The sequence below is a fragment of the Cebidichthys violaceus genome, unplaced genomic scaffold, assembly GCF_023349555.1.
Source record: "Cebidichthys violaceus isolate CVI_PGR_0920_01 unplaced genomic scaffold, fCebVio1.0.p SCAF_1, whole genome shotgun sequence".
Lineage (NCBI taxonomy): Eukaryota > Metazoa > Chordata > Actinopteri > Perciformes > Stichaeidae > Cebidichthys > Cebidichthys violaceus.
Genome location: NW_027176262.1, coordinates 12,765,497 through 12,781,194, shown reverse-complemented (window position 1 = coordinate 12,781,194; position 15,698 = coordinate 12,765,497). Strand labels below are relative to the sequence as shown.

The following is a 15,698-nucleotide window of genomic DNA, read 5'->3' as shown; positions in this document are numbered from 1 at the left end:
CACTCATCAGTGTAAATATCATAATGGAAGTAGAAAGATGTGGTCAATTTCCATGCTTCCCTGTCTCTCTAATGATTGGGTAGGACACAGTGCAGTTCAAATTAAGGAGCCTTGCTCCTCAATTATAATTCTTTGTCATTCAAATGATGATTAGTTTAAGTTCATTGCTGTCCTTGTGGTTCCACAATCCACTTCCCTTTGATGGTATAAATACAACAATAATGGTTTTCTTTGCTGAATTGGTACTTGGGAGGAGAGCAAATAAACACACAGAGGAGGGAGGTCTCATCAAAGTCCAGTGGCAAGCTCCTTTCAGGCAGCTGTATAGGCAGAGCCTCTGCTTCTTAGCTAATGCAGCCAAGTTGAACTACTCTAATAAAAGGGAGTAGCAGATTATTGTTGGCAGAGGCTTTTATATTTTTTGCTTTTAGATTAAGTTTAATTTTCAAAAAAATGTCCTCACTTTTAACGTTTTCTAAATTCTCTTTCAGCTTCCTGATTTGCATAAATGGTCAAGGGGATTTGCATCATGCTTTTCACTCTATGATGCAATACTAGTAGCTAGTTTCAGGTTAGTTTACATCAAGCCAAAAAATGTATTGCCTTAACACAATGAATTAGTGAGTGAGTAGTCTGCAAAGTCTCAAACTACAGTATATTCATTCTATTCTCTCAGTAATTTGGCCCAGAACATCTGCTGTTCTAGATGTACTACACACAATATAAGCAAAAATAAACATGAGCATTGCCCAAGGAGATGGGTGAGGCAGTGCAGAGTAACATTACTTTGTAGTTTCAGAGAATAAAATGCCTTGTGCCTAAATGCAGCACTCTAATAACTAAAGACGTGATAGACTCCTTCTTGGATTTGATCAGGTGAGTGAACCCCCATCACCGTCTCACCACACCCGTTAGTTAGGTGATTTGGTTTAGGACTCCCAAATGTAAACAAATAAAAATAAGCCTCACTAACCACTGGACGGTGAAAGTTGGCTAAATTAGACGTAAAGGTATTTTGCCTCTAGCTAAGTGAGCTTTGTCGCTGTAATGACAATAAGCAGTTGCGGTCTGATGGAGCGACCATGGTCCCTTTTGTTTACGTTTTTTCCAGAACAACTATACATGTCTTAACTAATTAGGTTTTATTTCACGTTCTATGTTATATATATATATATATATATATATATATATATATACACTGTATATAATATTGTATATAATATTGCCACGTGGGCTAACTCTAACTCTTCTAATTTACTCTACTTAACGATGATTTCAAGAGGAAGTTGACTTGTGCCTTAATGTAGCCCTCAATACACTGAATGTGACAACTAAAATTGTATTTTGTAAATAATAATTCCTGCCCACCTGGAATTCCAAGACACCATAAATATTTGCAGTGGTGAGACATTTGTCAGAAAAGAAAGTCTTACATGATGTAAAATTACATCATGTAAGATTTTCATGATGTAAAATTACATCATGTAAGATGATGTGTTTAAGATTAAACACAAATGTAGATTTAACTAGAATCCTCAAATGCTTAGACCTCGACTACAGCCCAAAATAAATCATACAGTCTAACCAGCAAAGCCCACCTACAATGGTGGTGTACCTGTCCTCATTGCCCACCCTTAAACGGACAATATTGTGTTCATCTAAAAGGAATGAAAGTGACATTTAGACATGAATACAACCTCAAATAGCATATGAATATAACAACTTACGAGAAACACGACTGATAGTTTTTGCATTTTGTTTTAATGTATGTAAATGGAACAGTCACGTAATTTCCAGCTGCCATGCTCTCTATTTAAACACGCCCATCTCGTGCGTCACATGGGTGGGGATTGGTTTCCCTGATAAGTAGCAAACGCTGTGGGACAACCGAACATCGTGCGTTAGTGTACAGGAAGCTGGCAGTATAGTGCGAGTATAATTAAAAGTTACTCCCACCACATTAACAATAGTTTTGGTCACATACTAGTGATATTTGGATAATTGTAAGGGTGACTTTCAACGCGCACTATGGCTGAGAAGATGGACATCGAGGAGAGGAAGTTATCCAACGGAGAGACGCACCTCGATGAGCCGATGGCCAACGGAACGAACAGCCACAACAAGGGCAACCGGGAGCCGCTGTCCCAGCGGGTGAAGAGGATAGTGATGGCCAACCTGCTGGTGATCCTCACCGTGGCCGGGGTCATCATCGGGGTTTTCATTGGACTTGGCGCGCAGCAGGCGACGCTGACCCGGACCCAGGTGATCTACATCGGTTTCCCCGGTGAGCTGCTCATCCGGCTGCTGAAGATGATCATCATCCCCCTGGTGGTGTGCAGCCTTGTGTCCGGGGCCGCCAGCATCGACCCCAAAGCCCTGGGCAAGCTCGGCGGCTGGGCTATGCTCTTCTTCCTGGTCACCACGTTGATTGCCTCGTCCATCGGGGTTGTGATGGCTTTCATCATAACCCCGGGGTCGGGGACGATGGCCAAACCCAAGGTGCAGGGCTTGGGTGACGAAGTGCCTGCCGCTAAAGAAGTGATCGACTCCTTCTTAGATTTGGTCAGGTGAGTGAACCCCCCGCTCTTAAAGACGAATAGTTTAATTGTGATGTAGAATTGTGTATGAATGCAACGTCAGCCTAAGTATCTGTTCAAGTCTCACTAACCACTGTGACAGTTGGCTAAATTAGACGTCACGGTATTTTGCCTCTAGCTATGTGAGCTTTGTCGCTGTAATGACAGCAAGCCGTTGCATCAGCTCAGCCGCGTCTTCGTGCACGTTGTGGGGGAACTCAGCAGAGCGCGCTCTGCAACGCGCGCTAGTTGTCACGGACAGATTAAAGCACCCCATTGTCCTTCTTTTCTTTACGACGTTCTTTCCAGAAGAACTATACTTGTTTAACTAATTAGGTTTTATTTCACGTTCTATGTTTATAATTTTGCCACGTGGGGTAACTCCACGTGACGGACGCCTTTGCCACTTTGAGCTGTGCGGTGAAACTCTGCCCCGTTTGGTACTATATAAAACCGGGCACAGCGCTGCTCTTCTAATTTTAGTCTACTTAACGATGATTTCAGAGGAAGTTGAGTTCCAATGAAATAACTACCGGATGCAGTTTCTGCTTTAGACATTTATAGAGACCAAAGCTAATGTACCGACACAGACACGTGGCGAGAGAAATGTTGCGTTAACCCCTCATTGATGTCAGACGGATGGGTCAGTGCCCTTTGCCCCTGTTTTTAAATTTGGTGAGCTTTTTTCCACTTTGAGCACAGAGTGTATCCATTCTTCACCTCACTGCTTTAACATATCTATTTAGGCTTCAGTAGCTTACACCATGTGTCCCCACCCCAATGTGTCACATTCATGAGAAATGACTGAGAAAAGACTCAGATTGGGAAAACATGACTCAGCGACTGAAATAGTGAGATGTCAACATCTTCTGACACATTATCCTGTATTGAATTTGAAGTTAAACATGTTACATGAAGTAGATGCGCATTGTTTTTTTTTCTTCTATTTTACACATTGTTTTACACCAAAACAGACAGAGATGTCCCTGCTTATCTGAGTCAGCAGCTATTCATTAGATTAGTGTACTGTAAGGATAAAGTGTATTGAACCTCAACCTTTCGTAAACATAATTGCCACACATAGTAGCTCTGCTGAAGAGGCCCGTCATATTTTCCCTTTTAGTACAAACCTACTACTTTTGAGTTTTGTGGGAACATGTGATGTACTTTCTTCGACAATCCATTATTGGCTTATTTGATGCCTTTTTAAACAGAAAAAGTGTTACATCTGAGTTTTTTTTTTATTGAGGGATATGAACTTACCTTGATGCTTAACTTTAACAGAAAATCACTGTTCGCCTACAATTTTTATACATTTGGGGCTCTATTGCATCATTGTGTTTGGTTAGTTTGAGCATTCTTAGAATGAGTTATGAAATTGTGTATTAATAGAAACCAGAACTTCCACCCTCTCTCCTCCTCCAGCAGTGTGACCTAGCCCTGGCAACACCTCCTAAACACATTTAAAATTGACATGCAAGAGTAACGGGGCAAAACGTAACCCGTGACGGATTAACATTGTGTCCCTTACATAACTGTATCTGTTCTGGTTTACAAAACTCAGATGGGCTATTCAGCCTTTTTGTCTGGCTCACTGTTCATGTTTAACAGCTCTGATGAAATGTGATTTACTACTAGAAACAGTATAGCGGGCTCAGTTTATTGTTAACTGATGTTCCTGAACGCAACATCTTGAATGCTGCTGTGAAGAAGAAGAAAAACAAAGTCAGTAATGCTTATCTCATGCAGGACACAAGAAACACATTGACACATTATCCTAATAGGACAGCAGACAAAACCTGTGCCTCTCATTAGAGCGGTCCCTCTCCGTTGGTGTCCCGGTTAGTTTTACAACAAAGACGGAAAGACTTTGACTGAGGAGCTGCTCTTCAAGCGTAAAAAACGCCCTGGTTATTGTTCAGACACTATTAAATGCTTTTCTGCCATTGTCCAGACAGGATAGTAAAAGACCACATGTCAGCCGAGTGATGCATGTGATGGGTTAAACTCTGACTGGAGCCGCTCCTACACATCCTTATTGACATTTCCTATCTCCTACCCTTTTGTTTAGTTTGGTAGTGACATTAAATACTGATCACGTGGCACAATGTATTTCTCAAAAGAGGTTTACCTTTTGCTGCTTTTAAGTACTTATTGTATTTGATGGGTTACATCAGCTTTCAAAAAAAAACAAACGGTATATGAGTTTTGTCTTTTACATCAGCTACTTACCGTTTACCTAATTTTGATCTTAGGTCGTAGGAATATGTGTATACATCTTGGTGGGGCATAGTTCACCTCTAAGTCCATCCCTCATCAAGAACCTTGAATCATTGTTGATGCTAATTAAACATTTACCGTTCCACGTTGACCGGCATTAGTTGTTCCCTGCTTGTTGCCAGTTCCTGGTGTAATGAACAGCTGGCCAAGTAATGTGCCGCAAACAAAAGAAACGCACCTGCCTAATGACGTTTGAAGAACCAAATCGAATGAATGGAGTGGTAGGACAACAATCCACAGTATGTACTGTACTGAGAGGATCTCATACACTACATATTCAGAATATGTACAGTGTATGAGACCCTCTCCTTTATGATAAAGGAAAAACTCCACAAAACTAAAATTAATAAAACCGTTGAACATACCACATATTTAGCACAACATGCATATTTAATAGGAACCTGTACAAGGAGTTTAACCTGTTCAGTGTTGAACAACTGTGTGGGGGAAACCTTTGGTTGTCAGTAAATGCCCCAAGAGTGTATTTAAATATTGTCTTTCATTAAAACTGTGTTTTGCACCGGGAATGAAGTAGCTACAGCAAAGAACAAGGCCGTGAAACTAGATCCTTTTAGGTTTCAGCTCTGCATTATTTATGAAAAACAATAGCCTCTGTTTCATGCTGCCCTAATCACATGATTTTTAATTCTTATGTATTATGGTTCAAATGTAAGGGAATGAATGAATGGCTGGAAAGAGCTTATGAAGGTAATGCCTTATTACTGTAAATCCATTACATATAGGCATATCAGGGACACATGGGTTTATGAGTTATTTACAGATTTAATATACAGTCTGAACTATGTACCTATGTGTACTCTCTAGCGGAGAATGAATGACACACCAGCATTTAGCAGTTAGGCAGAGTGGATAAGAAGGGGATTATTTGTTAAATGCTTTCAGCTATTTCCACATGATCAATCTTGTGATTCCATCTGTGATGTCCAGAGGGTATAGCCGCTGTCTCTGTGTAAGAAAGAACAAACTAGTGTCTTTTTAAACGTGTGGCTATAAAATAGGACGGTGCTTTCTAGTTGATATAAACTCTTCTATTCTGACAAACATTTCAGACTTCATCAGAAATGGTTCTGAACTAAACGGAGGCTAGTTTATGGCTTTACAATGTGTTTGCCCTGCAGGAAATGTGTCCTTGCGCTACGTGTCCTTCATAGTTGGTCAGGGTTGTTTTATTGTATGAGCAGATACAGAAAAACAACACATACTTTTAATGTATTCTGCTCTACAGTTCCCAAATCTGTAATTTCTCCCCCTCCAATTACAGCCACATCTTTTTCATTGGATTTTCTCCAAAGCGTCTGGTACACACTGATCAAAAGTTTTGTTGAATTGTTTTTTGTTTTTTTTCTCTCTCCACAGAAACATCTTTCCCTCCAACCTGGTGTCCGCTGCCTTTCAATCAGTAAGTACTGCACTTCGATTATATAATTTGACATAATTATGATTTTAAATTATACAAAGGAAATATTTAGATTGGATAGTAAACTAACTGGGCAAAACTTTCTTTCTCATCCAGTATGCGACCAGTTACAAGCTGGTTACCAAGAATGGCACAGATGGAAACCTCAACGTCTCAGTGGAGAAGGTGAGTAAAGTGAATGGCCTAGTTGTCCACATAAAATAGACCACAAATACACGAAGGACCTGGTCTCTAGAATGACGGCGTGGGTCTGCGTGTCCTGACTGTGCATTTCCTGTGTCTCTAGGTGCCCTTTGGAACAGACCAGGATGGCATGAATATTCTTGGTCTGGTAGTGTTTGCCATTGTGTTTGGTGTGGCTTTGAGGAAGCTTGGCGAGGAAGGAGAGATCCTCATTAAGTTCTTCAACTCCTTCAACGAGGCCACTATGGTGCTGGTCTCTTGGATCATGTGGTAAGAAAGACCTGCATGTTGCTGGGTTGGGAGGGATTAGAATGAAATCAACTCTGGGTTACAAACGTTTTAATCATTCAATATGAGAGGCCTTTTCTTTTTGCCATGCTCCAGAACCATACTTATCTAATGAGGTCCCTTCTCTTTCTTGCACTCTCTCTACAGGTATGCCCCTTTTGGTATCATGTTCCTTGTAGCTGGCAAGATTGTTGAAATGGATGATGTTGGCACACTATTTGCCAGTCTGGGAAAATATATAGCCTGCTGTATCATCGGACATGCCATCCATGGCCTTCTCGTGCTGCCTGCCATCTACTTCGTCATTACAAGAAAGAACCCTTACACCTTCCTCTGGGGGATATTTACAGCTCTGGCAACAGCCTTCGGAACAAGCTCCAGGTAATAAACTCGCTGCTCACTCACTTCTCCAACTCACCCGCACACAGACACACACACACTTGTTTGTTCTCTCTGGTTGTTAAATATCTAATATTGAGGATGTCCTGTCTTAAAACACGCACACTTTTCTTCACTTTACAAACACACATGTACATACCTCTCACACGTTCCTTGTTTCTTAGCTCTGCCACTCTGCCCCTGATGATGAAGTGTGTGGAGGAAAATAACGGCGTATCCAAGCACATCAGCCGTTTCATCCTGCCCATCGGAGCGACGGTCAATATGGACGGGGCGGCGCTCTTCCAGTGTGTGGCTGCAGTTTTCATAGCTCAGCTGAACAACACTTCTCTTAACTTCATCCAAGTCATTACCATCCTGTACGTCCTAAAGTCACTGAAACACGCCCACAGACACGTTACACAGCTGGATTGAATACTATGTCAAATTGTACAATCGCCACACTTGGAAATTGTATGTGTGAAAATGGATCTGCTCGATCAGAGTCTAACTTGTGTCGTCTTCCCTCCTTATGTGTCAGTGTGACCGCTACAGCATCGAGTGTTGGCGCTGCAGGTATACCTGCTGGTGGTGTGTTGACCTTAGCCATCATCCTGGAGGCGGTGGGACTGCCCACCAATGACATCTCTCTCATCCTGGCTGTTGACTGGCTTGTGTGAGTACAAAACATTTTGTATGACATGTAGACACAGAGCACTATAGCCAAGCAACTGATGAGCCCTACTCCACATAGTTTAATCTAAATGTTCTATGCTCCCTGACGACATTATTGTCTGAGCCACTAATATTAAAATTGCCATCCATTCTGTCTTTTTTTTAATTTATTTTTTAAAATAGTGACCGTACCTGCACGGTGCTGAACGTAGAGGGCGATGCCTTTGGAGCCGGGCTCTTGCAGAACTTTGTGGACCGTTCGGCCAAACAAGAGGAGGGAGCAGAGCTGAGCGAGGTCAGGCTGGAAGGAGACCCGTCAGCTGCTGCCCCTGAGCACTCGCCGCTTATTGAGAAGCGAGGTGAGAGGGACAGTGCTAAGAAGTCTCTGTCCGGTGAAAAGGAGTCCGTCATGTGATCCACCTGCTGGCACCGTCAATGACACGTTCACGTATTTTTTTACAGCCCTGCAAAACCAAAACACTCCGTTCCTTTTTTTTTTTTTTTTTTTTTTCTGCCCTGGAGAAAAGAGAGGATGGACATGTACATTACTATTCAATGAAAAGATCTATGTCCTCAACACTGTTCTGGGCAGAAAGCAAAAAAGTCAAGGGAGGGGGGGGGGGGGGGGGGGGGGGGGAATTCAAAATCCATATTATGCACAGTAACTTTTGTTTCCTTTTTGAGAGACGGTGTACATTAGTCTGGCTACTAATGTTTCATTTGCTCACTCCTCGTCAATTTTAAAGTCAGAATTTTACCCTGTGACCAAGTTGTATAATTCAGGTGTTCACCAATATAATGTACACACCCACTGGGATGTCGAGAGGCTGGATCAGTGACCACCTGCCAGATGTCGGTAATGGCAGATCTCATGTTACAAATTGAAGAAATGTTACATCAATTTATGATGGAGAAATGGAAGTTACATGGATGTATTTACCGATTGGCCCCCTGGCACCAATTTGTACACAACTGGTATTTACCACTTTGTCAACTTTCTGGTGGAACGCATGAAGATTTCTGACTTTAAAAGTTGAGGAGGACCACACACAGCTTGCTGCACCCAGCCTGTGTTTTCATATTCTCCATCTAAACCTTTTTTACAATGATTTTTGTTACTTTCATCTTTTTTGTTTTTTCCGTTTGTGTTGAACTTTTGTCAACTTTCAATCTTCCCGGACAGGAACAGGATTATATTTGTTGTGAAATGTATCCTCTTAATGCTTTGTATATGAACATGAATTGTTGGTGTATTTTATTATACACATGATTATGGCCACTTTCATGCAGATTGTGTACAACATATTTAAACTGTGTATCTTGTATTCGATTTGTCATATGGAACACTAGTTTAAATATATTCCATACTCTGCATGTAAATGGCTGATGATGTCTGTATGACAAAAGGCACAAACGGTTGTTCTTCTTATTTCCACGCAATAGCTGTCCAGAGCTAAATAATATAACGTTTTCTCAAGGACTCAAAATACGTCAACATGCTTGGACACCAATTGACCTCAGAGCCTCTCTGCCTTTTCTCATGGACATCAATGCGATAGAAGGCAACACAACCTCAGGTTTAACTATGGCTTGAAGACTGTACTTAATACTCCAAAAAGACCAAAAACTCGCACCAACTCAGCAAAAAGGCAGGAGACCGTTTAACTCCTACTAACATTGAATGACATTTCCAAGGAGATTTTTTCTTTTGTTATAGCCTACATTTTACTCATGCTGTTGCTCTGTGTAGGTACCCGCATCTTAGAAAGGCACACATGGACTTTAAAGCACAGTCTGTAACAAGGACATTTGTTTAATGTTGTATAAAGTGTAGAGTGACTAGTGTCATCTGATGTGTAAGTAACAAAAGTTGTTCCACTACAAGGATGCCTCAACGTTGACAGACTAGCAGCAGTGGACTGCTGGCTCGTTTGACTGTTGAGGCCTGAAAACCTGAAGGATTTCATTGAAAGTAAGCATGTCTCCACTTAAAACCTATTTATGTGTGGCTGTGATGGCCATAAACATGAAATACTATTGTAGGATACTGTAGGCATCCTTGTATGTCATTGGTGATGCCTAAGATAATTATTTGTTCATTTCATATTTATTTCCATAATCAAAATCCAAAGACATTGTTGGACATGTTAGTAACTCCAAATTTTTTTTTTTTTTTTTTTTTGCCAGCTTCAAGTCTTCTTAGCTGGTTGGTGATAGTTGTTATGTTCATTTTGTATTGGTTTTATTTTAAAGTTGTGAGTTACTGTCTAGATTGTACAAGTTGCTTCCATTTGGTGAATGTGGCAGTGGACATTTAAGAAACTTGAGATATTTTAGGCTTTGTGGTGTAGCTGTGATGGTATGAGTTGTGTTGACTGGAGCCTCGAGTGATACTTTATTGAAATGCTATATATATATATATATATATATATATATATATATATATATATATATATATATATATATATATATATATATATATACTACATTTGCACTATTGAATGTTTATCTCTTCCATCCGTATCATCTTTCACAGGTTTAAAGCTCTACCAAATGACTGCTGTTTGTGCTACCAATGTTGTGTACAACTCTTCACAAATCTGTGTTCTTACAGGGTTTATATGGTACTAGTTTTGTAGTATTTCCAATGATGGCAGTCTATGAAATCATTGCAGGCCTGAGTCCACATCATATCTACAGTCTTATTTAATCAGAGAGTGATAAAATTGATTGATTGTGCTTCAGTTTCCACTTCGTGTTTGTTTGTTTTTTGTTGGAAGGTTGTAAAGATGTAATCATCCAGATTTTTCACCATATGGATGTTTGTCTGGTTCAAACATAGGATTGTTGTCATATGTGTGTGGGTGTTTGCACATGTTGGTTGTAATGACGTTACAGTTGGACTGTTTCAAAAAACTTGCCCTGTTAGTTTAAATTTACTGTCCTTAGGAATTTAACAATAAAGGCATTTTTAATTTTATTTGGCTGTATCTCTTGGCTGTTTGTTGAAAACTTTGTTGTTTGTTTAAACCCTTACTGCAGTGACTAGCTGCAAGCACAACAGTCAGTAAAGCAAAAAAAAAAAAAAAAGACTTGTGGCTGCATGAAAATTCCACAGCTACGTTGCATCAGTCATTCACCTCCAGATGCCATACTGTAGCAGCATGCAAGAGGGGAAACGTATTTAAAATGCACTGAGATCCTTTGTTTTTACTTCCAAAAATAAGTCTCTCAACGGTATAGATGCTTATCTAATTACAAGGCAAATGCACCTTGGGGAAATACAATAAGTGCAGCATGAATAGGTGAGAGACAGCCATTTGGAAATACAGAGCAGCCTCTTCTTGTGTAGGATTAGGAAACGAGTTTACAACACAAGACCAGTCTGACGAACAAGCGAGCTGCATTCCTGTTTATCCTGTCATAAAATCCTCCGCCCCCTGGGCTCCTGCCAGATGGCTATGAACTCCCATAATGCAGTACAGTGAACACAACTTACAGGAGTTACAAACCCATATAATATCTAGGTTTGTGGTGCCACCTAGTGTTCAAAAATAAATGCTACCAATCTGGCACATTCACTGTATTTGCAGTTGATTTGCAAACAATCCTCATGAACATAAATTAATGAAATAACATCAATCTGTAACAACTCCTTTTTATTTCACCGGTTCATGAACTGGAGTGACAACATGGTACATCACACACATAAGTAACAACACTAAAGGAAACCTGTTGTACCCAGAGAGGCTGGTGCGTTTTAATGTGCAACTTCTCTTTTGGAATATTTTTCTTTGATTAATCTACTGAATTGAAATTCCATTTCAGTTAATACACAGTGGGTGCTCACATAATTCAGTTAATATTCATAAAAAAATTATGTTTTTTAACTGAATACTAAGGCCTGATAGAGTAACATTTCTTCCTCTCCATATGCCAAAAATGAGAGCATGAATGACGGTGTTTATTCATTTCACCACATGGAAATTTACTCACCACGCCACAGCTGTCGGGTACCAAATGGCATCGAAATACAGTGACATTCATTCATAAACTGCATAATCTGAAAGAACCAGTGCAAATCAATGCATCAAAGTAAAAAATAAATCATAAAACACCTGTTTGGGCAAATAATTCCGTCCAAAAACTTAAATCCTTATTAAGATAATGCACACTGCAGTTTTCAACAAAAAACAATATCAATATAATTTAACAGTATTTATCATCTTTACAGCAGTCATATTTATACTTTACTGTACAACACATACAGATCTAGTACACCGTGTAGTTATACCTTTAAGATATGCCTGATGTATACTAGTGTCAAATACTAGTGTATGGATTTAAATCTTTCAAGCGTTCATGCCCCTTGCGAACAAAATCTCACCACTCTGACAAAGAATAAAAAGGCAGTCCAAGGTTAGACTTAGCATCCAAATACTGATAATAGAAAACATTTGACCAGGCATGAGATTGAACTGGTGATATAGCTGTGGTAAAATTGACACCAAATGCAGTCATTTTGGCACCATATTATTTTTCAGCCATCATCTTTTAGGCAGTTTAAAAAAAAGAAAAAAGTTTTTACATTAAAAGGGCTTCAGAGTCTCTATCTCTATCTCATAATTTGCTTCTGTCCAGCCTCTTTTTCGAGGGGTTGGGGTACTGGGGGTTCTCAATAACCCCCTCTCCAAACTTGAGCTCCAAGAAGCCTCGGTGGTTGTTGGGGCTGTAGGCAGTGACGCCGGCAAAAGACATGGGTACCAGCGGCTGCAGGAAGTGCTCTGGGAACTCCACGTCTTGTTTGTGCTCTGTCCACGTGTCTTTGGTCATGACGCCATTACGTGGATAGAATGGCCACAGGTCAACATGCAGGTGGTTGGCCTCGCTGTACTGGACTCTGTAGAAGTCTCCTTCCACTGCACGCTCCCAGACGTAGCCGTTAGCATCCACCAGAGAGCCAGAGTCCAAGTTCTTCAAGTGATCGCAGTTGGGTATGTCCTCCAGGTAGATGCCCAGGTCCACGTCATAGTCCCACGGGATGATGTCCTGATGGCGGACGGCACCCAGCAGGGTCCCCCCCTCGAGCCAGTAGCGCACACCTGAGGTCTCCAGAATATTGATGACATACTTGGTGGTTTCCCTGAGAGCGCGCAGACAGCAGGGAGGTGTCCAGCGGTCCAGATAGAGGTAGTCTGGAGTGTCATCCTGCACAGTGCCAAAGCAGCGAGGCGTCTCTTTACTGCAGCCATACCACTGTTCCTTCCCATCAGGCAGCAGGAGACGCTTCAGACCAAAGCTCCTCATGAGCTTCCCGGTGGCCTCCTTTAGTCGAGTGTCGGCCTTCCACTGGTTGTGGGCGGAGCTGAAAAGGGGGCGATGGTTTGCGGCGAAACAGGGGCTCTCCAGAAGCTTGACCTTCCAGCCTCTCAGGGCAGTCTGGACGAAGAGCGAGGAGAAGAGGGGCCGCCCCACAGGGAGAGAGAGATTAAAAAGATCCTCAGTGCGAATGAGGACAACTGCATCTCCTTGTAAAGCCGAACACACACTTCCACTGCTCCCAGATGCAGCCGGTGAGTAGGTGGCTGTCCACTCTCTGAGGTTCACCCGCAGGTGGAGACACTGCACAGCAGATCGAGCCAGCACAGGGGCAGCTACCAGCCTCACAGGCCCCCCACCCTCACCTTCCAACTCCCTGATCAGCCTCTCGATAGCCCGAGGTTGTTCCAACTCCACCCCGTCAGGCACCAGCAGCACAAACTCCGTCTGGACATGAAACTCTGGCCTGTGAGCTTGTGGTGGCTGGTCCGGGCTGGGGGAGAGGACTAGAAGGCGGGCCCCCTCTGGAAGCACCAGGGGAGGGTACGGAGACGTGTCCGCCACAGCCAGGAAGGGAAGCTCAGGTCTCTGGCGGAGGAAAGAGTTAGCCACATCCCCGACATAATTCTCAAAGTTTTCAAACTCCCTAAGAAGAACAGTTACACGTGGGCCACGACTGTGCCCCTCCCCTCCAACCACTCCAGCCTCCCCACCAGCTCCTACAGGTACCCCTAGGCCTCCGCCCAGACCAGAGGCTGGAAGGGCCGCCCTCCTCGTGCCCCTGCCAAGCTCTTTCCTCTTGTCCATCATTTGCTGCTGAGCCCGGGACACATAGTAAAGAATGAGGAGGTTGAGGATGATGGCACCAGTTAACAGGCCTTGGCAGAGACTGATACGCATGGCAACTGATGTTTACTTTCCAGTTTCTGTCAGGAGAAGTAGTTTCAATTAAGAAATCCAGGGGTGGGTGTTAGGTCCCCATTAGTGAAATAGTAGAGGAATTAGAGTTGAAGACAACCTGTTAAAGACAAGAAAAGAAAAGATGCAGCGATTGAGTTATGCTTTTAATCCCACAAATGTATATGTTTATATAAAGATACCATGACTGTATAATACAATCTCATGCTACTTTAAAATGACACAGTGGACTACTCTGACTTGAAATAGTTAGCAGTGCAGACATAATCAGTTACTTTAAATGTAAAACTAGGACAGCCATAACTCAATGCAAGGTTTTCTATTGTAAATAAATGCAACTAACGTCAGCTGCATTATCATGCAATTTAAACAGGCTGGTAACATTCACGACCACAACTCACCTTAATTTGGATGTATCTATTTTATTTTTTACAGGGCAATTATTTGCAGCTCTTCACATCGTGCATTAGCCATGTTATTAGAGGCATGAAGCAGCGTTAAGCCTATTAACCTTGTTGTACTGCAGGGTATGTGGTTCTCATGGTGGTCCATCTCAGCCAGCTCTGGTAGCATGTAAGCAAACCTGGCTGATTCGTTAGCAGCAAAGACGGAGATTAATCTGCATTGTTAGCTAATGTCTGTGCGGTTGTGGTTGAAATCGAGTCTGCAACATTTTAAGATTAAATTCACAGTGCACAGAAATCGCTTCAGAATATTGCATTACTATGTAGTTAACTCAAGCTCAACCATGAAACCCAATTGCACGAATTTACCTTTAAGCTATCACGTTTGCCAAGACTTCCGTCTTGAATCCTTCAGAATAAAAGTCCCATATTAAAAAATGCAACAAAAACGAATTTTGCAGAAAAATTGCAAAATATTATTGCTTGATTTAAATTTATTCTTACATTATCATGTAATCTCTATCGTTTTATTATCAACAATTGAATATTAGAAATATGTATTCACACTTGTATTATGAACAGAAAATAAAATGAAGTGGATGCATGTGATTATTAGTTATGTTTTAGAAATTACCCCATAAATGTCTTCACTTGTGTTTTACTTAAATCACAGGGATGCTAACGGACCCAGTGCTGAAGTCTTTACCGGTACTGCTGATTTTCTATCTTGAACCTTTGCTATGTAATGTATTATGTAATTATTATGTACATATATGCATGTGTATCTTACTGGTTAAAAGAGATTACCATGTGTTAATAATGTTTCTGGACGATTGAATCCAAGTTTGTTGTATTCAAGTCTAATTGTAATTGATCTGCAACAAAACTATGTTGTGTTGTGCCCTTATGTGGCAGACAAAATCACGGTCGACCCGTGAATGACTTTTGTCGTGGAAAACTCAAACCGGAAAAAAAGTTATGGATACCATTGGCTAACTTTACTGTCCTCAAATATCCTTGCTCACAAAATGGCAGGAAATAAATTCCCATTGCGACGTGTTCATTGTGTATTACTGCAAACATGGCCCTTTATTTGTCATCCACACTGGGAATTTCCAATAGCAAACAGGAAACAAATCTGGGATGTACAAAATAAGAGTCGCAAACATCCCTTTGTATTGTTTTGAGAGTGATAGACATTTAATAACCTTATCCCCATGTTACTTTAGATAACGTTTC

At 41.4% G+C, this 15,698-nt stretch overlaps 2 protein-coding genes across 2 annotated transcripts; one reads left to right on the top strand and one right to left on the bottom strand.

Annotated features, from left to right (window-relative positions):
- Nucleotides 1-1,792: 1,792 nt before the first annotated feature.
- On the top strand, nucleotides 1,793-8,401 carry slc1a5 (solute carrier family 1 member 5). The gene is made up of 8 exons (XM_068711189.1): nucleotides 1,793-2,567; nucleotides 6,234-6,276; nucleotides 6,391-6,459; nucleotides 6,581-6,747; nucleotides 6,913-7,146; nucleotides 7,329-7,523; nucleotides 7,685-7,819; nucleotides 8,002-8,401. Exons 1-8 carry the CDS (start codon nucleotides 2,029-2,031, stop codon nucleotides 8,231-8,233), a joined length of 1,614 nt encoding a protein of 537 aa, XP_068567290.1. The 5' UTR covers nucleotides 1,793-2,028; the 3' UTR covers nucleotides 8,234-8,401.
- Nucleotides 8,402-11,462: 3,061 nt separating this feature from the next.
- Nucleotides 11,463-14,814, bottom strand: fkrp (fukutin related protein). Its single transcript, XM_068711201.1, has 2 exons — nucleotides 14,457-14,814; nucleotides 11,463-14,155 (listed from the first exon to the last, which is right to left on the bottom strand). The coding sequence occupies exon 2, from the start codon at nucleotides 14,035-14,037 to the stop codon at nucleotides 12,439-12,441; it is 1,599 nt and encodes a 532-aa protein (XP_068567302.1). The 5' UTR covers nucleotides 14,038-14,155; nucleotides 14,457-14,814; the 3' UTR covers nucleotides 11,463-12,438.
- Nucleotides 14,815-15,698: the final 884 nt, after the last annotated feature.

What these genes read in the sequence shown, in the direction of transcription:
- fkrp (XM_068711201.1), bottom strand. Translation starts at nt 14,037, where the DNA reads ATGCGTATCAGTCTCTGCCAAGGCCTGTTAACTGGTGCCATCATCCTC.
- slc1a5 (XM_068711189.1), top strand. Translation starts at nt 2,029, where the DNA reads ATGGCTGAGAAGATGGACATCGAGGAGAGGAAGTTATCCAACGGAGAG. An exon ending in TGTCCGCTGCCTTTCAATCA is followed by an intron (nt 6,277 to 6,390) that starts GTAAGTACTGCA and finishes TTTCTCATCCAG; the next exon opens with TATGCGACCAGTTACAAGCT. An exon ending in ATCCAAGTCATTACCATCCT is followed by an intron (nt 7,524 to 7,684) that starts GTACGTCCTAAA and finishes CTTATGTGTCAG; the next exon opens with TGTGACCGCTACAGCATCGA.